Genomic DNA, 22097 nt, shown 5'->3' on the forward strand with positions numbered 1-22097 from the left:
TGCAAGTTGAAAACCATTTTTTTGTACCCCAAGTGGGAAAAGGCTTGAAGGATGGGCTGTCCCTCATTTAATGAATACTTTTTACGCATCGGGGTACCTCCCGAGATGTCACCCCCATCCCCTAATTGTCCCCCGCCTGAAGTCTGATTCCCTCTCCACCCTAAAAACCCTGGACAGCTTGTAGTAGCCTGTGTTCCTTCTTGCTATATCACTGCTGGGACTGTCAGTTTCATGTTATCATGCCTCAAAATAGGACATAAATCTCCAGCTCCTGCTTCCGGTGCTGGAGAACTGCCGAAGAGAGTATTACAACAGTACTCCCTAAACCAACACACAATAATGCATGGGGACACTTAGAGGTGGTTCAGGAGTTACAGACTGTAAAAATGGAGGGCTGGTAGGAGAGCATCTAGGATACTGCAGGGCAGAGATATTGAATAGAAATGGGTATGGTATAGAGTGGATTTTGGGGAAGCCAAAAGCGAGAGCAATGTAATAATGGGGAGTGGAGCTGCCAATACAGAGAGCAACCTAGGCATCCTACTGTAGGTAAACAATGAAAAATTGCTCCCACTGGTGGGCAGATGGGAACAAGACATGGCAGTCTATTTAAGGACTAAAATAAAACAAATACAAACAAGGAATGTTATACATAACAAATATCAGAACAACTTCAAATAAAAATCTAATTGAGGGATTCACCAGAGCAAAGATTAACATGTTTATAATTTATTGGAAGCCCGTAATTAGATCAATGTCTGAAGATCACTCCTTCTATCCACTATTTTACTTTTTTCTTTCTAGTTGCTCCAAACATAGAATCAGCATTTCTGAATGATTCAATTGCTTTTTTTTTTCCAGAGATGGAATTATAGTTGTATCTAAAGATAATAACCAAATTACTGATGAGTACCTACCTGATCAAAGATCACATCTGTACGGAATAACTGTCGCCTACCCTCGTTGTCCGCATGGTAAGAGGATACAAAATTGGAAAGTTCTTGAGAGGGAATAGCAATTCTAAATTGAAAAGAAATGTATACTTTGTGATATTACTCCCTCCCTGAAACACTGTTCTAAAAGCAATTTCTATTACCCAAAGGTGTCTTAAAAGGTTGTAGCCTCTTTCTATTGCTTGTTTAAAGGTTTGCTGGTGCAGATCAAGTATTAACATTATTTGATTTACTCCAGCGCCTCATACTTAAGATCGAAAAATTTTAAAATTAAAGAAAATAAAACTTATTTAAGGGCGCTCTTATTTTTGCTCGCAAACAGCACTATCTGAATAAGAACTTGCATGTAGTTGTAAAAGAAGTTTCGAAGCAAAGTTTGCAAAGCTGGGTCTTGATGACCTAACAAGTTGATGGAGTACATTAGGTCATGGGTTCAAACCACATGGTTCTATGAAGACACAATATTGGCCTGACACACATACGCAGTACAGAAGGAATACTTATTGCAGAATGAGGATTGAACACAAGCTTCTGTGCTCGGAGATCTAAAATATTTCATGGAATTAAAGGAGCAGGGAGGGAGTTCTTGTGTCCCAACCATTATACTTCAACCAACGTCACAAATGGACTTGGTTGTCCATTTTGTTTTCATTTTTGGAACATATCTTTCAGCAGCAAACATTAGGCGAGTGGTTTATAGCCCACCTATTAATAGCAGTGGTACATTAACCAATGTGGTAATGTAGAGCATGATCTAAATCGGAGAATTAGACATGCATATAAGTAAGGGAAATGCAATAATAATGAGACACTTCTATCTACTTATAGATTGCGTAAATGTACAGAGTGTCAATGATATGGAGGAAACATTCTTTGAATGTAGGAGACAATATGTTAAGAACTAACTAGGGCGCTGGCTGTTTTAGATCTATTGCAAACACTAATGCAATTGCAATGAGGGGACTAATTAATAAGTGTAAAAGAATCTTTAGGAAATAATGGAACATTCTATCATGCTAACAATCACTAAGTTTGAAAAAGATGTATTTCAATCTGAAATAACAGTTTTAAGGTTAATTATAAATGTGTGTGATGGGGAATTTGTTACAGTAGAAAGTGAAAAATACATGTGCAAGACCAGTACTTCAAGAAATAATGTTTGCTTTTCAAAGGAAAAAGTACATTCCTTTAAGACAAAAAATACTTTGTTGAGTCAGTCCTTAATGTTCTGAAGCACACAAGTGTTACAGCATAGTAGTACGCCATTCAGGACATTGTGCTATTGCCCTGCCATTTACTCATTCCCTTGCACAATATCCCTTTTAAATAATTATTCAATTCCCTTTATATCCTTAAGTTATACCCATCTAATTTCATTTCATTTTGCATCTATGTTCAAGCTATGGTCACTTTTCAATGACTTCACAATGGATTTCTCTATTCTCAGTTGTAGAATTCTTAAGTAAAAGAAATGTGGAATAACTAAATTCTTGCCCTTCTTTAGCAGGATGAATAAAAACAGAAGCTGCCAGAAAAGCTAGCAAGTCTGTCGGCAGCGGTGAAAAGAAATCAGAGTTAATATTTCGGGTCATGTGAACCATCCTCTGAAATGATAGCATTTGCGATTCTTTCAATTTTTATTTACCAGGATAAATTTGATAACTAGCAAAGTATTATTCTTAGTTAAGAAAAACTAAACTAGCATCAACAGCTACAAATAAAATTCAACAAGACAGCTTTATCTGTTTTAACATCGCCATGAGGAATACTTGCACAGTATCATTTAATCTACCTTTTTTCCTCTCCTGGCAGGAAGCAAATAATGATTGTGCTGGTAATGACAACTGTATTTCAGCATACTACATCTGGAGGAAGAGCTCTATTGGCGCACAATGCTGCATGGATTGGTCTGTACTTTTCCTCCCATTGTTAGTAGGGAACTGAAAATGTTACATGGTAACTATTTTTTTTCAGAGAGCTTCCATACCTCATGATTTTCAAGAACTCACTACTGTGCTGCCTTTTTGTTTTTAGTGGACTCAGTGACTGGTATGAATACATGGTCAATACCTCGTCACTTATTCTGAAATTTAAAGAACACAAGCATAAATAGTTGTGTGATGGACACATATCAAGTATATGATGCAGTGAAGAAAAAGCACAAACTATGGAATAAAATACTCCAGAGATTATTTAACAGAGTGATACAGCACCATACAAACATTTCCTGTACCTATGAACAGCTGCTTTACTCTTTCCTGCAAGGCATTCCAACTTGCGTACAAATCAACTTGTGAGCAGATTCCAGAACGGAACCCGTTCACAACCTGGGGACTGGCTGAATTCTTTTCTGAAAGGCTGGCAAAATGTTTCAATTTCTTTCTCATCATCTAGAAGTTACTGCACTTATTTCAGAAATATTTAACAGTTAGTTTCAAATAACTGTAAACAATTGTGATTTTCAGATTTGACATCCTGAATTGATGTCTAAAACTTAACAGGATTCAGTTATTCAGTCAGCTATTGTTGCAATTGTTACCCTTGACAAGCTACATAGAGTACATAGAAGAATCAGATATGAATGTACCATAGTCCAATAAAATAAAATTAGTTCCTGTTTAGACTGAAAATATTTTTCTAACCAAAACTGTTTTAACCAGAAAGCGATGTTACAAGTTGAACCAAAGACTGATACAGTAGAAGATTTAGTCTGGAACAAAAGTATAGCAATACTGATTTTCTTATTGTAAAATGCCTGTGTATCATCAGTAAAGCAACATCTGCTCAACATCATTTATGACTAGCCCAAGATATTCAGGTGTATGATATATATCACAAACAAAACCCAAAATGTCAGTGGACATGTCAGACTATTGCAGTATTATTCATATTAAATCATATTTGACCTGAGCTTACTTTTCAACAGCAAAAAAAATTGCCAAACTACAAATTTAAAAAAATCATTGGACATCATGAATATTGTAAAACAACCTCAAAATTAAATATATTTTTCCCTGAAAGATGGCACACTAAAGTGTTTACACATTGATTAATATGCAATCATTATACATTTCCCAAATACAAGACTGGTTTTAAATAGCCTATTTAGCAGTCAACTTGTTCAGTGCTGATGATGCCAATGTGGAGTTTTGCCTCATGTGGATTTATTCTGCATATTGTTCTGTTGCAGTATTCCTGTTACAAGTAAATATTAGTGATTTACATAAAAGGTACCGTGTCATGGTGGTGATGAGCTCAGTTACAGTAACAATAGTAAACAACAGTTCACAAACTGGACTTCAGACATGCAGCATTTCCTAGATCTGGGTACCAAACAGAGCCATGTGTGGCAGGAAGAAATACCTCTGGATAACCCAGTTGTTTTCCTCATCAGGAAATTATGGCAGTATTTTGCAACAGGCTTCCAAACTAGATTAGGAAGAGTCTCAGTACAGAACAATATAGCAATTATGTATTTAATATTGCTTTAAAAATAATCACATTGCTATTAAAACATTCTTTTTTTTTGGGGGGGGGGGGTGGTTGAAGTTTAAAAATAGTACCTTCTAAAAAATAAGTTGTGCTTAATCAAGGCACTCTTTGTAACGTGGAATTGATTCTTATTAAACAATTTGACATTTTATCACAAAGGTATTCTGCCAAGTAACATTTAGTCATTGCAAGAACAGTGCTCACCCTGCTCTATCACACTGAAGCTGTCCAGAATTTTAGTGAACTTCTGCACGTCAATTTACAATTATAGGTAGTGAAACCAACGTAGCACCACTCTCCAAGAGATCAATAGCTATAAAAGCAAGACAAGCAACAGCTCGTCTCTTCCAAAAGATGGAAGAACACCTAAGGAGGCACAAAATACAAACTAGGTAGTGCAAATTATATTAAATTCACTCAACATTTTTCAGCCTATTGGGCAAGCACTACAACTTCATATACTTCATTGTGTTTCATTAGTGCATCAGAGAGATGCAGTGGGAGTAAGGCAAATCAAAAGGAATTTCCTGACTTTGAAGTTTTATTGCATATGTGAAGATTCCAGAAGTAGCTCTTCCATTTATTCCATAATTTTGGTTAGTGTTGATAGCCTCAATATTTGTTGAGCCAGGAATTGGTAATAAACAATATAAAAGGAATATTTATATCCCTTAAACACTTTAATCATGCTTTAAAATTGCAAAAATTGTCTGGGAGTAGACATAGTTTGCAAAATCTGACACCGATCTGCACTATTGATCCTATATTACAGTTACACAAAAAGTGATTTCAAAGTGTCTAATGATATTGAATACTCTTAAAGCATGACAAAAAACTGAAGCCACAAAAATATTTAACTAGTATTCGGTAATTTGGTATAACACCTTTTATGTTTAAATAGTTGAATAAGAACTGGCAGACAAGTTAAAAAAAAATCTGACCCTTCAATTGTTTCATTAATTAATCCACAGTACAGAATTTGTGATTCTATCATGCTTTTCAAACACTAAATATTTTTAAAATAATCCTGTTTTTATTTCTAACCTGCTTCTCCAGGTGGAGATAGCAAAACTGCCTTTTCCATAACCATTATCATTTTCAATTGGCTCGAACTAGGATTCACTGCAGGTTACCACAGAACAGAGTATAAATTATTCAGCTTTTCCAATTATAATATTCACTAAAATATTTAACAAATATTGATTAGTACAAGGTCTTGTGGTTTTACTATCGACAAACATTTATTAAAGGAACCTGCTCTCAAACTTGTTTTGAATGTTTCATTTTACATCATACATTGTAGTGCTTTCTCCATGCAAACTTTTCTCTTGCACATCAACAATAATTTTAACAACTTGAACAGTTAATTTTGTACTTTTTTGCTATTTCCTATTGTGAAGCATGTACATTACCTGGAATGTGTTTAACTTGACAATACACTTGTAACCACACTGTTGTAACTTTGTTCCAATTTAACAATAAAATTCAAGAAACAAATGTTGTAATTTCTCACGTTTTAGCATTTATTCCACTTCCGTGAACAGTTTGCCAATAAGACTATTTAATCTTGTGGGGTCAAAAGTTATTTCCTTTTGTCAATTTCTGAGTTTCAAAATACAAACAGTGCAAAGTTCCAACTATTTCCACCTTTTAATCATCTTCCAACCTTTCCCAGCCTGTGATCAGTTTTAGGATCAGCTATAATTGACTGAACGGCTACAATAGCTTCATTAATCTTGGTCTGAAGATCTCGTAGTTCCTCTATATGCAGCAACCGGAGGACTCTTGCAGCCTCATTCAAGGTGGCATCTGTTCAAACCAATTCAATTATAGTTATTTCAAATATCATGAAAATCTGACAAATTCACCAGCAATGGAATTAAGCAATTTAAAAGTCAAGTTAAACAACTGGAACAGATATAAGTGTTACAGAAATGGATCAAGTTACTAACATAGCAAGTTCAACCAACTAATCCCAGGGTTTAAAATCCTCAGAGTATGTGGACCTGATCAATTAGAATCAGTTTCTTCAAAGGATAAATGCAGATGTATAATGTAAAAGGCAGTACATTTTACACTGAATTAAATTATACGTTTATGACCTTGTAGCTACCTGAAGGCACTAGAATTAAATTATGCTGAAAAAATGATATGACTATTACATAAAGGTATGGGACCCCATGCTGCATTCTTCCATGTACACAGAGACAGATCCCAGATTGAAATCTGGATTTTAACTTGTGCTTACACTGAAATAGAAGCACACAATATCGCAGATTTGGTTTTAACAATTAAAAACAATTTATTACGCAAAAGAAATGAAGCTAACTTAGAATAAACAAAACAATTTACATTAAATATATTTAAAGGTTTCAAAACAGTAAAAATACAATCCCATTGATGCTTTTAAAACTCAGAATTCCCTTCTCTGTCCCACATATGGTTTAACTTATCTATGGCTTCAATCCTAGTCTTAGAAATCTGATAGCCTCTTATTTTAACCAAACTGGTCTGTACTGTTGCTAACTCATTACAATCTTTTTTTTTTAAACAGTTCTAACTATCTTCTCCCTTTCTCAGGAACAATTGCTTTCCACATCCAGCTTAAGCGATGACTGCCCAAATTGAAACAATAAAAGAATTTCCCCAAGCTATTAATGCATCCCTAATCAAAAGGAAACAAAAAGTCCCTAACCTCTCAAACTAAGCCTAATGCACAACTGTTTACATTGGGAAAAGATTTACAAATGAACATAGCAAACCAGACCAGTTATATTCTGAAAGTCTTTCTCTCAACATTTAAAAAATAAATCACCATGGTTACAGAGGTTAATCAATATTAAACTCCTTCAACACAGAAAACCCATGTCACTAGTTTAAATTCAGAAATCTAAACTCAAATGTTCAAATATATAAATCAAACTCCTTACATAACATGGGAAGCAAAATCAGAACAACGTAAGTTTGAGCAGACAATAAATCTGACAGATGAAGTAAAATGTGGGAAATTATGAAGTTATACACTTTGGCAGGAAGAATATAAAAACAGTATTATTTAAATGGAGAACTACTGCAGAATGGAATGCGATCCTTCTGAAACGTAAGAATGCTATCCTTCATTTATATAGGGTGAGACTACATCTTGAATACTGCGTTTGGCTTCGGTCCCCTTGTTTGAAGGAGGTTGCCAATAATTTGAAACAATTCTGAGGTTTACTAGATGGATACCTGGAATAATTGGATAGTCTTATTAGAGAAGACTGCACAGGCTGGACTTGATTGCATTATAGTTTAGAAAGGTTAGAAGTCATTTGATTGAAGACTGAGATCCTGAGTGGTCTGGCAGCAATGTGGAAAGGATATTTTCTCTTCTGGGGACAGTTTTCAGTATAGAGGGGAGGATAAATTTTCCAGGGTGAAGAGACCTTGGAACACACTGCCTCAGAAGGCAGTACAAAGAAAGTCATCAAATATTTCTAAGGCAGAGATAGACATATTCTTGTTTAGCAAAAATTAAAGGCAGTGGGGTAGATGTGAACATGCAATTCAGACAAATCAGCGATGAACCTCACTAAATGATGTAACAAGCTTAGAGGGCCACATGGCCTATTTCTATTCCTAGCCTGTAGTTTTTAGGTTTCCTTAAAAAAAATGTAGGTTCTCGCTAGGACAGAAGATTGAATGTTAAAAATACTTACAGTAGAGGAGACTTTTTTTTAAAGAAAGTACAGCTAGTAAGCCTTTGAACAAACTAGTGTATTTACATAACTTGAGAACAAACTAAATTTTAAAATGTTACATTGGTGGTTGAATGAGTGGGAAAAATAAGGAAAAAGGATAGACATGTGGCATTTCGATTACTGCTCACAGAAACATTAAACATCAGTGTTGATTGAAAAAGTTGAAGAGAGATTTAACGTCAAATAATTCCTGCTCTTTTAAAGCACTGGTCAATATAGAAACCAGAAATTAAAATAACGAGACAGAATAAATTCTGTAATAACCTAGTAACAAGATTCGGCAAAATAGACAAGCATTTATTTAGAATTTTGAATTTTATACACACACACAAATCATAAAATCACGAAGGATGGAAACATTGAAATTGTGATTATTCACTTTTCAGGCAATGTTATAATGCATTTTGGATTTTTAAATTCAAGCAATGGGACATGGCATGAATTGTGTTGCAGAAAGACTGTACAATGCTAGTAATTTGGTTTACATATATACATTTGGTTTTTAAAAGTTCCCATTATACATTTTCAAAAACCAAGTCCTATGCCACCTTTAAACAGCAACAAAATCAATGTCTCTTAATAATCCATTATTTTATAGAACTAAATTGGAGTTGAAAACTTTAATAATTTTTTTCAATTAGAAATGAAATGGTAATGCAAGCCAGAAGGATTCAAAATACATAAAGGTTCAAGTCTCAGTTGAGGGGTGCGAGAAATAGTGTATCCTAAGCCTCAGCTGCTGAGTGACTAAGTGCAAGTGTACGCGCAGGGTGAGTGGGCCCGTATGTATGAGGGAAGGTAAAATAATTATATTGATTAAGTGAGATGTAATGAGAGGTTCTATGGGGAACAGAGGTTTCAATGAATCCTCAGCAACTAGGAAGTGTGGAGTGCTATGCTGAAACCTATATCAGTATGTAAAACAAACACATTTGCAAATTACTTAAAAACAAAGTTTTTATTCAAAGTACATATATCTGGTTAAGAGGGATTTAAGTGTGTGAAAGGAAAGACAATTAATTTAAAAGCATGGTGGGCATGCAAAATTAAGAAAAACATTTGTAGGGCTACAGGGATAGAATTGGGGATGGAATTAGCAAGCTAGCACTGTGATGAGCTACGTAGTCTTCCTCTGCGTTAATGGTATTTACATATGGGAATTACAGCATGCAGTTAAACCAGAGGTTTTAAATTTTTCATTTCAATGTCATTCTACTTACCTCCAGTATCAAAACCAAGTAGATGTTTTTCTAGAGATACAGTTAAGCCCTGAAAAACAAATAGAATTGTTTATCAGCACAGGCTTAGTGGGCCAAAGGAAGTGTTCCTGTGCTGTATTGTATTAGCAAAATTGTATAACTGAACCACAGCCATCCGGTAGAACTGAATCGATTCCTTGCTTCACTTATGGTTGGCTGGGCAGAGCAATGGATCAACACTTTCACAATCCTTCATTAGAAATAAATATTTTACTCAGCATTAATTAACTATAAACAGTAAAAAAAAGTCTTAAAACTATAGATATGATATAGTCATTTTAAACTTACTGTTCAGAGCAGAGTTGATTCTTAAACATAAAAGTTAACATTTGAGGATAATTAATCTGAGAGCACAGACTAACCCACAGGGCAGAAAAATAGTTGGCAACATGCCAGCTGGCAGTGCTTCATGCTGACAATGAATGTTTGGGAATCTGGTATGCATTTGCTGACAAAAGTCTGCACAGCTAGGACCACACTGTTCTTCACCAGTTCCTCTCATCAAATGGTGTTATTGCATAAGGACGGGTTTCTGCCTGTTCACTATATAGTTTCCAGTGCTAATGTCTAGGATGTGGCTTTCTACAGCATAGGCAGGAACTCAAGAACAATAGATGTAGCAACAAAAGCAGATGGGAAACTGTTCTGCTACATTAGCCATTAGATTCAGATAGGATCAAAGAAATTAAGATCCCAAACAGGACACTGATAATCATAAAAGGGATAGATAAAAGTAGTTGATTTTGATGAGAGGGAAAGGGAAAAAGTAACCTGAAGTGTTGGTGTGGGAGAATAGCTAGAAAAAGGTGGAAACGTTTTTTGGGGTGGTACTAAAGAGGACTAATATTACACGAATTAGGGGACAGGAAGGTAGCACGATCTTAATTGGGCTAGAAGGAAAATAGTTATGAACTGAGAGGGTTTGAGAACACTATTGTCTAACATTGATTAGGATGCATCCTTGGCATCTTTGGACACAAAATGTTTTACTGGCGGTTCAGCATACGGTAACAGTCCTGGGGAGAGTTTAAATACATTACTATGAATATGCTTCTGTTACCCATGAGAATCCTATAGTATGTATGTAGAGGCAGTCAGTTTAATAGGACTGAAATCATTCTATTACCAGCAGGTGGGCTCTCTGCTCAATCCTAGTTCCATGCATTTTCTACCCTTAGCACAAATATCAATGTTTTAAATCAACACTAATCAGTGGTCATCAGAGACGAGATTTTATTAATTATTAGTGATTAACAAATTGCAATATACAAAACAACCAAAAAATGCCATTAAACAACAGAATAAGGGTTTCCTAGCAAGAGTATCCTCTGCAAATGGAGGTCTCTTGTGGCAGAATGGCAGTGTCCCTATCTTTGAGCTAGAAGGATTTTAGACCCACTTGCTTCAGAGGTGTGTCAATAACACTTCACAACCGGCTGACAAAAAAATCTTTAAAAATGTTACTACGTACAACATGGATACAAATGTCTCTTGAAAAAGTTGAGGGAGAGTTGAAAGTTGCACATATTTCAAAAAAGGTTCGAGAGTATCTTTAGCGCTGGGTCAATGAAGTGGATGTTAATAGATTTATGATGTTATTGTTGATTTACAAACAAGGCTGTCACTCAGCCCTGAGCCTGTTTTGCCATTACATCATTGCTGATCTGTATTCTAGCACCATCTGCCCACCGCGGTTCATCATCTGTTAACACACTTGCTGCAGTGAGAGCGTCCTTACCCCTGAACCAGGAAGCTCAGGTTCAAGTCCCACCTGCTCTGGATGTGTGCAATATTATTTCTGAAAAGGTTGATTGAAAATAGGTGGAATCGAACCAAGGTCCCTTGCGCTGAGAGGCAGCAATGCTAACCCACTGAGCCACCCAACAGATTTGTCTGCTTTGTTTGATAAGTATGAATAAAAGTTGAATGAGCTGGGACAAAGTAGACTAATCTGCAAAAATTGGGTAAAAGTGCGAAGAAAACACAAAAAGAAATTTCCTCTAATCAGAAAAGTATAGGTCCATTATTGTGTTCTTCCTTCACTCTGACTGAAGAACTTTGTGAGGTTGTACTCTGGCAATTGTAACAAGATACACTACATGGACGAGTCATTCATAGTAACTTGACCAGAGTAAATTTCTGCGAGGCAAATTTAGCAATGTGGTGTATTCAAGTTTATTAAAGACCCCCATATACAGCCTTTTCTGCAGATATTCCTGCTCTTTTCATTTAGCAGGTTGACTTTATTTTGATGAGATGGTCTCTAGTGAGACTTGTCATTTCATTCATTTTATATATACAACATATTTCAAAGGCAGACAAACTTTGTGGAAATTTTATCGCATATCAATTAATTTATTTTCTTCATATCTTGGGTATTCCAGGCAAATACATATAATATACTTTCTTTACAGGGCAGCACGAGCTTCTTGAAAGCTGTAAAACCTATCATGTTCCTCCATTATCGAAGGCTAACCAGGCTTCTAACATATTAAATCTGGCTTTCACCTACTACAACTTGCTAGCATGTGGTATAATGCATATATATCTATTAACAGACGTATTCGCAAGAAAACCGGTTTGGACAGCTCAAACATTGCTTTTCTGGCTTGATCTTTGTACTGAGTTACATCCTTTCTTTTCAGTCTATTTTAAACAATCAGTCCTTCTCTTTAAATGTCAAGCCAGACTTGAGTAATAAAAGATTCACAGAATTCCATATTTTATTCAATTATAACAACAATACTAAAAGAGAACAATGTACTGATAATTTACATCTCAAACTGTTTTAGAAAACATTGTTTACCTCCTTTGATCGGTTTGCTTTTGCAATGGCCTCCGGGCTTAACCGTTCTTGTACCAAAATGCGAATGGCCTAAAATCAAAATTTGAAAGATATATGTTGGTGCTAAAACAAAAATTTAAAAGCAAACATCTTTGATCCCAAGTTCAACTGTAGGACTTGCACAATTTCTTATCCAACTGAGAAGAATTTCCTTATAGCTAATTATATCAACTTTGCAAGGCAAATCATACTATTCACTAAGACCTACAGATTTCATTGCTTAACATATGGAATCAATTTCACAAACTGGCTTCATTTATAACTCCACAGGGAAGACATTAGCCCCATTGTTTACAGTTTGAGAAATTAGTTGTGCATTTCAGTGCTTATATCTTTTTTTTAAATAATATCCAATGTCTTGAGGTATTTTTAATTGACCATAGTAAAAGTATAAATACAATAGTCAGCTAAAATCAAATGATGTTCTAACCAAGATTAAATCTCAGTAAGAGCGTACACCTTACAGGTGCTAAACAAAATATTTTTCTTTCTCCAAGAAAATTTCTCCTAATACACTTGCTTCAAAATATGGGCATAAGTACATTTGAAAAAGTGCTATTTCAACTGGTACTTTGAAAAGTGCACAATTATTTCCATTTGCTATCCCAGCAGGAGTGGCCTAGTTACTAAATTATTTTATATGCAGAGTCAGCACTGCCATTTTTCATTGATCTTTTTGTTCACAAATAGGATAGCTATAGCAGTAAATGTTAGGAATGAACATTAACCCAAGGCCTTCAAAGTTGAATGAGGCACACTGATAGTAGTAACAGCTGCAACAGAAGGGAGAACAGCAAGAATGAATGAGAAATAGAATCGAAACAGCCATCTTATGCATTGGCTCTAACCAAGTAATTTGGATTGCCACCAACACTTAACTCTTGAGGTTTACCCAGAAGATTTGCATTAGTAACATTACAGAACACAATGAATATATCAAGCACCATAAATATTTTCTCATCAGAAATGCACACTGTTTTCTTCCCACAGCCTCAGCACCAAATTACTTCTTATCCTCAGTGGTTTCAACTTCGATTTCAATTCACCAAGTTCTCTCTCAAGTTCTTATCCTCCTTTCTCCCTCCATTCAAGCTTCCTTATTATTCATAGCCACATTCCTGACCCTGGCCTTGCTTCTCTCAGTTTTAATCATGGGTCCAGCCACTGCTGATCACACTGTGTTGTTCTCCATCCACAATCCCCTTCATCCTCTCTACTTCCAATGTCCATCTCAATAAAACACCCTTCCAATTCATTTGAACACAACTAGTATAGCCATCGAATCTGGCTAGACCATACAAAGCATCACCAGATTCCATTCTCACCTGCCAACATTGCACAGTATGCAAGAGTCAACCTAAAACCTAAAATAAGTATCCATTTTTTTTTATTTCTTAAAGCCCGCTTCCTTCCTCCAACATCATCAATGTGAAGGTGGTTGTGGACTCTGTTGTTACCCATTTGAGACCAACCTATCAGCTGCTGATTCTTTTGTTGCCCTAGCTCACTGAGCCAAGTTTCCCTCAATGATTGCCACTGCCTTCGCCCTGAACTTACTTCTCTCTTAGTTCATTCTACTTTGTGCTCTTTCCCGCATAGCTTATTCATGAAGCCACACTTGCTACACCCTTGACCCACTTACCATTAAACTGTTGACCACACAGCTTCTATTCCTGGTTCCTATATCAAGAGATAACCTTTCTCAAAGGGTGCCTTCCAACTTCCTTTCTGCCATCATCAAAGCAGTCCTCAACGTACAAAACCTTCTCCACGGATAACTAATACCCTATCTCCAACTTCCCTTACCTTTCCTAAGTCCATGAACATAGTAGTGTCTTCCACACCTGTGTTCATCTCTCACACAACTCAATATTTGGATACTGTCTAATCAACTTGCTCAGAGGGGATAGGATATGAAGCAAGTGGGACTTGAATCTAGGCCTCCTGACTCATGTAGGGGAACTACCAGTGTCACAAGAATCTTATAATACCTCTATATTTGAAAGAATTTCATTATATTTGCATTCGTGTCACAGCACTGAAATGGTTCAAACTCACAAATGACATCCTCAGTGTAAAACAGATAAAATATGCCTTCTCCACCTGTCAGCAACCTTTCATATTGTTGATCACACCAACCTCCCCAATGCTTTTCCACCATCTTGCAGCTGGATTGGTTTGCATTCGCCTAGTTCCATTCTCCTCTATAAAGCTGAAGTCAAAAAATGACCTGCAATGGTTTTCTTCCTACTTCCATGCTATTATCTTCTGTGTCGCCCAAAGATCCAACCATCACTCCCTATTTCTCTTGTACATGTTGTCCCTTAGCAGTAAAACCTGAAAATGTTGCATCAGCTTAAGATTGTTTGCTGACCACCTACATCTTTACCTCAGCATCAACACCTCCTTCAAAACTCTCCATTGTTTCTAAGTTATTGGACTGCCTTTCCAATCATCTATTACTGAGGGGTGAGTTAACTCAGTTGGCTGGAAGGGCAGATTTGCAACGCAAAGTAACGGCATCAGCGCGGGATCAATTCCCATATTGGCCAAGGTTATCTTGAAGGTTCCACCTTTGCAACTTTGCCTCTTGCCTGAGAAATGGTGATCTTTAGCTATACTCTATTAGGCTTTTTTTTGGGACTAGCAGGCCAACTATGTTTTAGCCTTTTCCACTATTAATTCAGAATTTCTGCATGCACATCACCATTCCCTCATTCTCCAATTTTTAAGTGAAGCTTTCCAATGTATTTTATACATTCCAGTTTGTTTTATACTTGTCAGCTGCTTACACATTTTTTTTTGTTTTACTGTATTTCCATTGTCTAACATGACATTCGCTAAGTTTTCCAGGTAGCAGTTTGCTGATCACAGAGTCAATTAAAGTAACAAGAAAGTAAATTGTTTCTTCCCTAACTCATTTCATAAGATGCTGATAAAATTTCTAAAACCTAAAAATTACGGTATTTTCTTCACAGGTCTTTATTGACTTGTTACATACTTCCAGCATTCTCTGCTGATTTCAATTCTATTATTTGCAATTTTTCTCAATTTATATAATGAGATGTATTTACTTTACAAAGTAAGGAAATCAATACAGTAGTCACTAAACGTTTGCTTTACTAGGACAAAAATTTACTTTATGCAAGACACTAAGGAACACCTTAAGGAACACTAATGAAGCCCAGTATGCTTACCTTCAACATTACGAGGTAGTCATCATGGCGCTGGATTTGTAAAAGATTAGCTAATGCCATCACACCAGCCTTAAAGTCAGGGTTGTTAACTATAATAGAAAACAATGTTATGGAACTGAAACTGTTCAAAAGTTTTTTAAAATGTAAATTTGGGCTAATCCAATTTAGAAAATTCAAAGTCACCAAAAGAGCTAATTTACTTTGACTCAATGCTGTAAAGAATTTGCAACATTGTAGCACCAGTAGCTGTAATAGCACCCTCTGCAGGGTATATGTTTCTCTGAGAAACCAGAAACACAGTGGTGAGGAAATTACTGTATGGTTCCAATCCTCCAATGACAATTATACAAGTATAACCTTTTTCAATATAGAATATTGTGCTACATCTGATGTAGAAAGTTCTATGCCAAATGGAACAACAGGTTATTCAGTAGGGACAGATTTAGGAGCAGTGATTCAGAACTATTGAAGTAGGACGGGTTGTAACACGTAGAGATAATGTCAAGTTTGATTTTAAATTGACTTATGAATTTCCACTGAAATAGCAAGTGTCAAATATTTATTGAGCATTTGTATACTATTGACATGTAGCAGAGCACATCAAAAATCAGTGCTTGTCAATCTGTAAACATTTTTTATTAATAGTTATTTGGTAGCATAGAATTCAAGTACCATGAAGACAGACATTTTGTTGAAACTTTGGATCTTACATTCATTAGGACAATTTGCAATACCACCAGAAAGGGAGAAAAGCCAATATTTAATACTGTATAATAGGAGACTGCTGATTGGTCAGCAAGTGGACGTGGTGGTCAAGGTGCTGCCACAGAGAATATAACAGAAAATGGGAATTTACAGATAATTGCCAGGCTTTGTTAAGACTTTAAACCAGCTAGGTTGGCTGATTTATCAGGGCAGTGCCCTTACCAATGATACCAGCAACTGTGTTCTTGATGTGTTGGGATACCTGCAAGGTAGTGCGCACACAGCTAATTTTCAATAGCAGTAAGCAGAAAAGATCTGTTCAGTGTTATGAAGATTACAAACAAAGATTTAAGATGTTTCACAAAAAAAAACACTGACAGCCTACACACTTTCACATTATAGCTTATGACCAGGCAGCTGATGTAATCTCAGTTGCATGCAGTGACAGGAGTCATTGTTAGCTTAAATAGGCCTAAAAGTATTCCTGACCCTAATTCCTGTATTACAGGTCATTTTTAATTTATGCCACCACTTATATTATTGAGCACCCGACAACGCAGTGAAGCAGGCGGAAGAAAGAAAGGAGAATTAGCTCAACACTAGATCTTCATTTAGCATGTGCGTGGTTGTAGGATCAGTGCCTATTCTCCAATCTTCTGTAGCAGAGCACGCAGACATGGGGAGAATATGCAAACTCCACACAGACCAATGCTGGAATCGAACCTGGGACCCTGGTGCTGTGAGGCAGCAGTGCTAACCTCTGAGCTACCATGCCACCAGAGGTAAAATGAATCCAACAATGATGAAAGCCTCCAGACATTGACAGCTTCTGCAGTATTAGCAGACTGTCCATCAACAGTACCACTCAACTTTCTTGCAACTTTTTGGTCAATATTGATAACCCATATAATTACTTGGATCATGCTTCCTCCTCTTACAAGTAAACTATAGTTGATCATGGCTATTACTTACCATCAAGATTAATAAGTGGATCTGTGCCTTTTGTAGCATCATTTCTTACACTTTCTGCTGTACAATTCTTGTATTTATCCACTGTGGGGGAAAAAATTCAGTTTAAAAAGCTTACTGACTGAACATTGCATTTCTGAAATTTCTCAATATGCGTTTAGCATTAACAAAACCACAATCATTACTCACCTCCTGATTTTGTAACAATGGTATTTGCAATTGAGGGCTTGTTAGGCCAACACTAGAGAACATATTCAACTAATTAGCATACAAGTGCAATCACATGCAAGGAACACTGATGCACCTTTGCCTGCTGCCAAGCAAATATCCTATGAATATTTACTTTAAGCCATTAGTTTGTTTTCCTTGATCCACCTATCCAAATGTAAACATATACAGTTTCTGCCTTATCCATTAAAAAGGGGAAGCAAATTCCACAGCCCTTCAATAGCCCTGGTTCTGGTTGCTCTTTGTTTGAAACAGATTAATGATGATTTTTCTTTAATTGAATATAAAGATAGTCTTTTATTGGCGATGGTCATAGCCTGGAATTTGTATGGCATGAACTTTACCTGCCAATTGTCAGCCCAAGCCTGGATATTATCCACATCTTGGCGCATTTGGGCACAGACTGCTTCAGATGGTGCTCTACATTGTGCAATCATCAGTGACCATCCCCACTTCTGACCTTCTAATGGAGGGAAGGTCATTGATGAAGCAGCTGAATATGGTTGGGCCTAGGACGCTACCCTGAGGAACTCCTGCAGAGATGTCCTGGAGCTGAGATAACTGACCAACAATCAATCTCTCCCTTTGTGCTAGGTATGACTCTAATCATCGGAGAGTTTGCCTCCGGATTCCCATTAATTGCAGCTTTGTCAGGGCTCCTTGATGCCACACTCCATCAAATGCAGACTTGATATCAAGGGCTGTCACACTCATCTCACGTGTGGAATTCAGCTATGTCCAAGTTTGAACCAAGGCTGTAATGAGGTCAGGAGCTAAGTGGTCCTGGCAGAACCCAAACTGGAATCACTGAGCAGACTATTGCTCAGCAGGTGCTGCTTGATAGCACTGTTGATGACACCTACCATCACTTTATTGACAATCAAGAGTAGACTGATGGGCCAGTAATTGGTTAAGCTGGATTTTAACTGCCTTTTATGTACAGGGTATACTTGGGCAATTTTGCACATTGTTGGGTAGATGCCAATGTTATAGTTGTACTGGGACAACCTGGCTAGGGGTGCGGCAAGTTCTGCAGCACAAGTCTTCAGTATTATTACCAGAACATTGTCAGGGCCTGTAGCCTTTTGCAGTATCTAGTGTCTCCAACCATTTCTTGGTACCACATAGAGTAATTCCAACTGGCTGAAGACTGGTGTCTGTACTAGTGGAGATATCTGGAGGAAGCTGAAATGGATGATACACTCTGCACTTCAAACTGAAGACTGCTGCTAAAGCTTCAGCCTTACTTTTTGCACTGATGTGCTGGGCTCTTCCATCTTTGAGGATGGGAATATTTGTGGAGTCTCCTCCTCCTCCAGTGAATTGTTTAGTCATCCACCACCATTCACTACTGGATGTGGCAGGGCTGCAGAGCTTAGATCTGATCCGTTGGTTGTGGGATCACTTGCTGCCTAAGCTGTTTAGCATGAAAATAACCCAGTTTGGTGACTTCATTAGACTGACACCTCATCTTCAGGTAAGCCTGGTTTTGCCCTCATGCATTCGTCATTAAACAAGGGTCGATTCCCCTGGTAATGGTTGAGGGGCGAGGGTCACAAGGTTAAGATTGTATTGGAATACAATTTTGCTGCTGTTGATGGCCCAAAGAGCCTCATGGATGCCCAGTCTTGACTTGCTAGATCTGTTCAGAATCTGTCCCATTTCGCACGGTGATAGCACCATACAATTGCGCAGGTGAGACTTCGTCTCCACAAGGACTGTGTGGTGGTCATGCTTACCAATACTGTCATGGACAGATGCATCTGCAACTGGCAGATTGGTAAGGATAAAGTCAAATATGTTTTTCCCTAGTTTGTTTCCTCACCACCTGCTGCAGATGCAGTCCAGCAAATGTGCCATTTAGGACCTCACCAGCTCGATCAGTAGTACTGCAGCCAAGGCACTGTTGGTGGTGGTCACTGAAATGCCCCATCCAGAGTACATTTTGTGCCCCTGCCATCCTCTATACTTGCTCCAAGTGTTGTTCAACAAGGAGTATCATGTTCAACATTGACAGAGGACACCGCATGGTAGTCAGCAAGTGTACTTGCCCACATTTAAGCTGAAGCCATGAGACTTCATTTTCCAGATTCAATGTTAAGGACTTCCAGAGCAACTCCTCCTTGACTATATACCACTGTGCCGCCACTGGTGGGCCAGGACATATCCAGGGATGATGATGGTGGTATCTGGAACATTGTCTGTAAGGTATGATTTTGTAAGCATGATTACGTCAGGTTGTTGTTTGAAGGGTTTGAGACAGCTCTCCTAATTTTGGCACTATCCCCAGATGTTAGGAAAGAGGACTTTGCAGAATCAACAGGGCTGCTTCTGCCCTTGTCTTTTGCAACTGAGAGTCAACCACATTGTTGTGGATATGGAGTCACATGTAGGCCAGACCAGGTGGGGATTGCAGATTTCCTTCTCTAAAGGACATTAATGAGCCAGATGGGTTTTTTCCAACAATTGAAATGATTTCACTGTCATCAGTAGATTCTTAATTCAGATCTTTCTTTACTGAATTCAAATTCCACCATTTGCAGTGGTGAGATTTGAACCTAGGTCCCCAGAACATTACCTGGGCCTCTGGATTAATTGTCTAGCAATAATACCACTAGGCCATTGCATTCCCATGCTTGTTTTAGCTATTATAGTATTTCATTTTTAGATGACAATTGTCCAATTCCACACTGGATATGGCAAAGTTATTTGTTACATTTAACATGCCAACTTATTTTCTTTACTGTTAATCTACTTCCTTCTACATACTCATTTTCACAATGGAAATTTCATGTTATGCAAGTTAACCCCTTTTTTAGACTTAATACAATCACACAAATACAAAGTGCCAATTCCAGCATAAATTCCAATCTTATCATGTAATGTACTTTTGAAACAGTTTAAAATATTTTTGCCTCCAACAATCCACTTGACAAACCGTCCCAAAATAATCAACACCTCACGCATATGAAAAATGTGATCCTACAGATAAGGAAATAGTAATTATGCACTTTTTGGTACAAAGAGGTACCAAATGACTTCTGTTCGCTGCAGCATGTTAACTCAGAATGAGGCATATCAATGGAAGGACAGAGAAATAAAGTCACAGTGTGAAGGAGGATAAGGTGGTGGAAAGCATACTTTGCATGTGCCCTGCCCTTTAATGTATAATTACTCTTTTACCTGTTGAACTTCAGGAACTTGAAGAGGAAATCTGAGATTTTAAAAGCAGAATATAGAAAACTAACCATAACCAGGACGCTCATATGTTGACTATAACGAATGCTCAGGGGCTGAGGTTCAGTTGAATGCATCGGGCAAATAGTCAAGGAACTTCAAGAGAAACATCAGGGAACAATGGATCAGCATTTGTGCAGCATGCTTCCCCCACCATCAGTATCTAAGCACTCCCAAGGGAAGCAAATGAACTCACCAGCAGGTTGAATTCCAACAGACAATTAAAGGACTCCAGAAGAGAGACTGTGGAATCTCAGTAACCCCAGAACCACCAATCTCAAAAGTGAGCAACCCTTTGGCTTTATGGCTTGGGCTTTCCAATCTTATAACAATGTTGATGGCCTATCAGCTGCCAAGCAACACCTTACTGAATGCTTGCCATCCAAAGCTAACATCATTTGCCTCCAAAAGACAGACACAGAAACTAAAGAAAGCACTATTAATCAAGAATTTTTGAACTACTGTGCGACTCCCCTCATATTAAATACAGCCATGCAACTCATGTCAAATCTGACCTTGTCATGAACCACATTTATGACAATTCCACCTGGGAATTTCCAAAGTGTAACATGCACAAACCTCTAGGTGGCAGCAATGAACAGGCTCGGTAGATACTGCCCCACCCAACCATTTACTTAGGAAATTTCAACAGCCACCACATGACTGGGGTTACTCAGTGCCAGAGAGTGATGGCCTACAGCTCCAAGTGTGGGCTTTCTCAATACATAATTGCAAACAATGGAAATGCACAGCCAGATGATGCCAGAAACGCTCACTATATAAACACATCTCCAAGGACAGGTCACAGGCTGGGAATTTTGTGGCCTGCTGTTTCCCAATGCCTGTCTACCATCAATAAGGTACAAATCAAGAGGATGATAGAATACTCTACACTTGTCCAGATGAGTGCAGCTCCAAAAAAGGTATTGAAACGGTTGACACTAACCCAGATAAAGTACACCATTTGATTGCTACTACAATCACAATCTTCAACATTAACTTCCTTCTCCACTGAGGAAGAGTCACAGCAAAGTGTCCCATTCACAAAATGCACTGCAGTATCTCACCAAGGCTCCCTCAGACAGTACATTCCAAACTCAAAACTTCCGACTACTAGAAGGACAAAAATCGTGGATGCTTGGGAATACTACTTTTGCCAAAAATATCTCCCAAAAGAACCTGAAAAACAGACATAGGTTGTTGAGAGATCCAACAGCACCAAGATACAATCATTAAAATATTGGCCTGTTTTTAAAATGGCACAGAGTGCTTAAAAACAGAGTCGAGACAATTGTTAGAAAATTCCAATGTACCAGCTGAGTCCACCTGGGGTAGGATTAGCCAATGGAGAAGACCAACTAACAGACTAATACTGGATTCAGTTGGTAGCCCCAACACTGTTCAACCTATATATAAATTACTTCCCAACAAGCACATCTCACAAATTTATCTATATTGATGACATCTATTGT

General features: G+C 37.5%; 2 protein-coding genes across 8 annotated transcripts in view; one reads left to right on the forward strand and one right to left on the reverse strand.

The window, feature by feature from the left end:
• nid2a (nidogen 2a (osteonidogen)) overlaps positions 1-5942 on the forward strand; it is a 127645-nt gene extending 121703 nt beyond the window's left edge. For all 7 annotated transcript variants that reach the window (XM_060829167.1, XM_060829165.1, XM_060829163.1 and 4 more), the window contains 2 exons: positions 862-974; positions 2766-5942. In XM_060829167.1, coding sequence (XP_060685150.1) covers positions 862-974; positions 2766-2776 — 124 coding nt within the window. In that variant the 3' untranslated portion in view covers positions 2777-5942. The remainder of the gene's footprint in view (positions 1-861; positions 975-2765) is intronic.
• Positions 5943-5944: 2 nt separating this feature from the next.
• Positions 5945-22097, reverse strand: part of rtraf (RNA transcription, translation and transport factor) — a 32300-nt gene continuing 16147 nt past the window's right edge. The window contains exons 4-8 of the mRNA XM_060829170.1: positions 17164-17244; positions 15487-15575; positions 12251-12319; positions 9406-9454; positions 5945-6254 (exon numbers count right to left, since the gene is read on the reverse strand). Of these exons, the coding sequence (XP_060685153.1) occupies positions 6100-6254; positions 9406-9454; positions 12251-12319; positions 15487-15575; positions 17164-17244 (443 nt within the window). The 3' untranslated portion in view covers positions 5945-6099. The remainder of the gene's footprint in view (positions 6255-9405; positions 9455-12250; positions 12320-15486; positions 15576-17163; positions 17245-22097) is intronic.

The sequence above is a fragment of the Hemiscyllium ocellatum genome, chromosome 8 (assembly GCF_020745735.1).
Source record: "Hemiscyllium ocellatum isolate sHemOce1 chromosome 8, sHemOce1.pat.X.cur, whole genome shotgun sequence".
NCBI lineage: Eukaryota > Metazoa > Chordata > Chondrichthyes > Orectolobiformes > Hemiscylliidae > Hemiscyllium > Hemiscyllium ocellatum.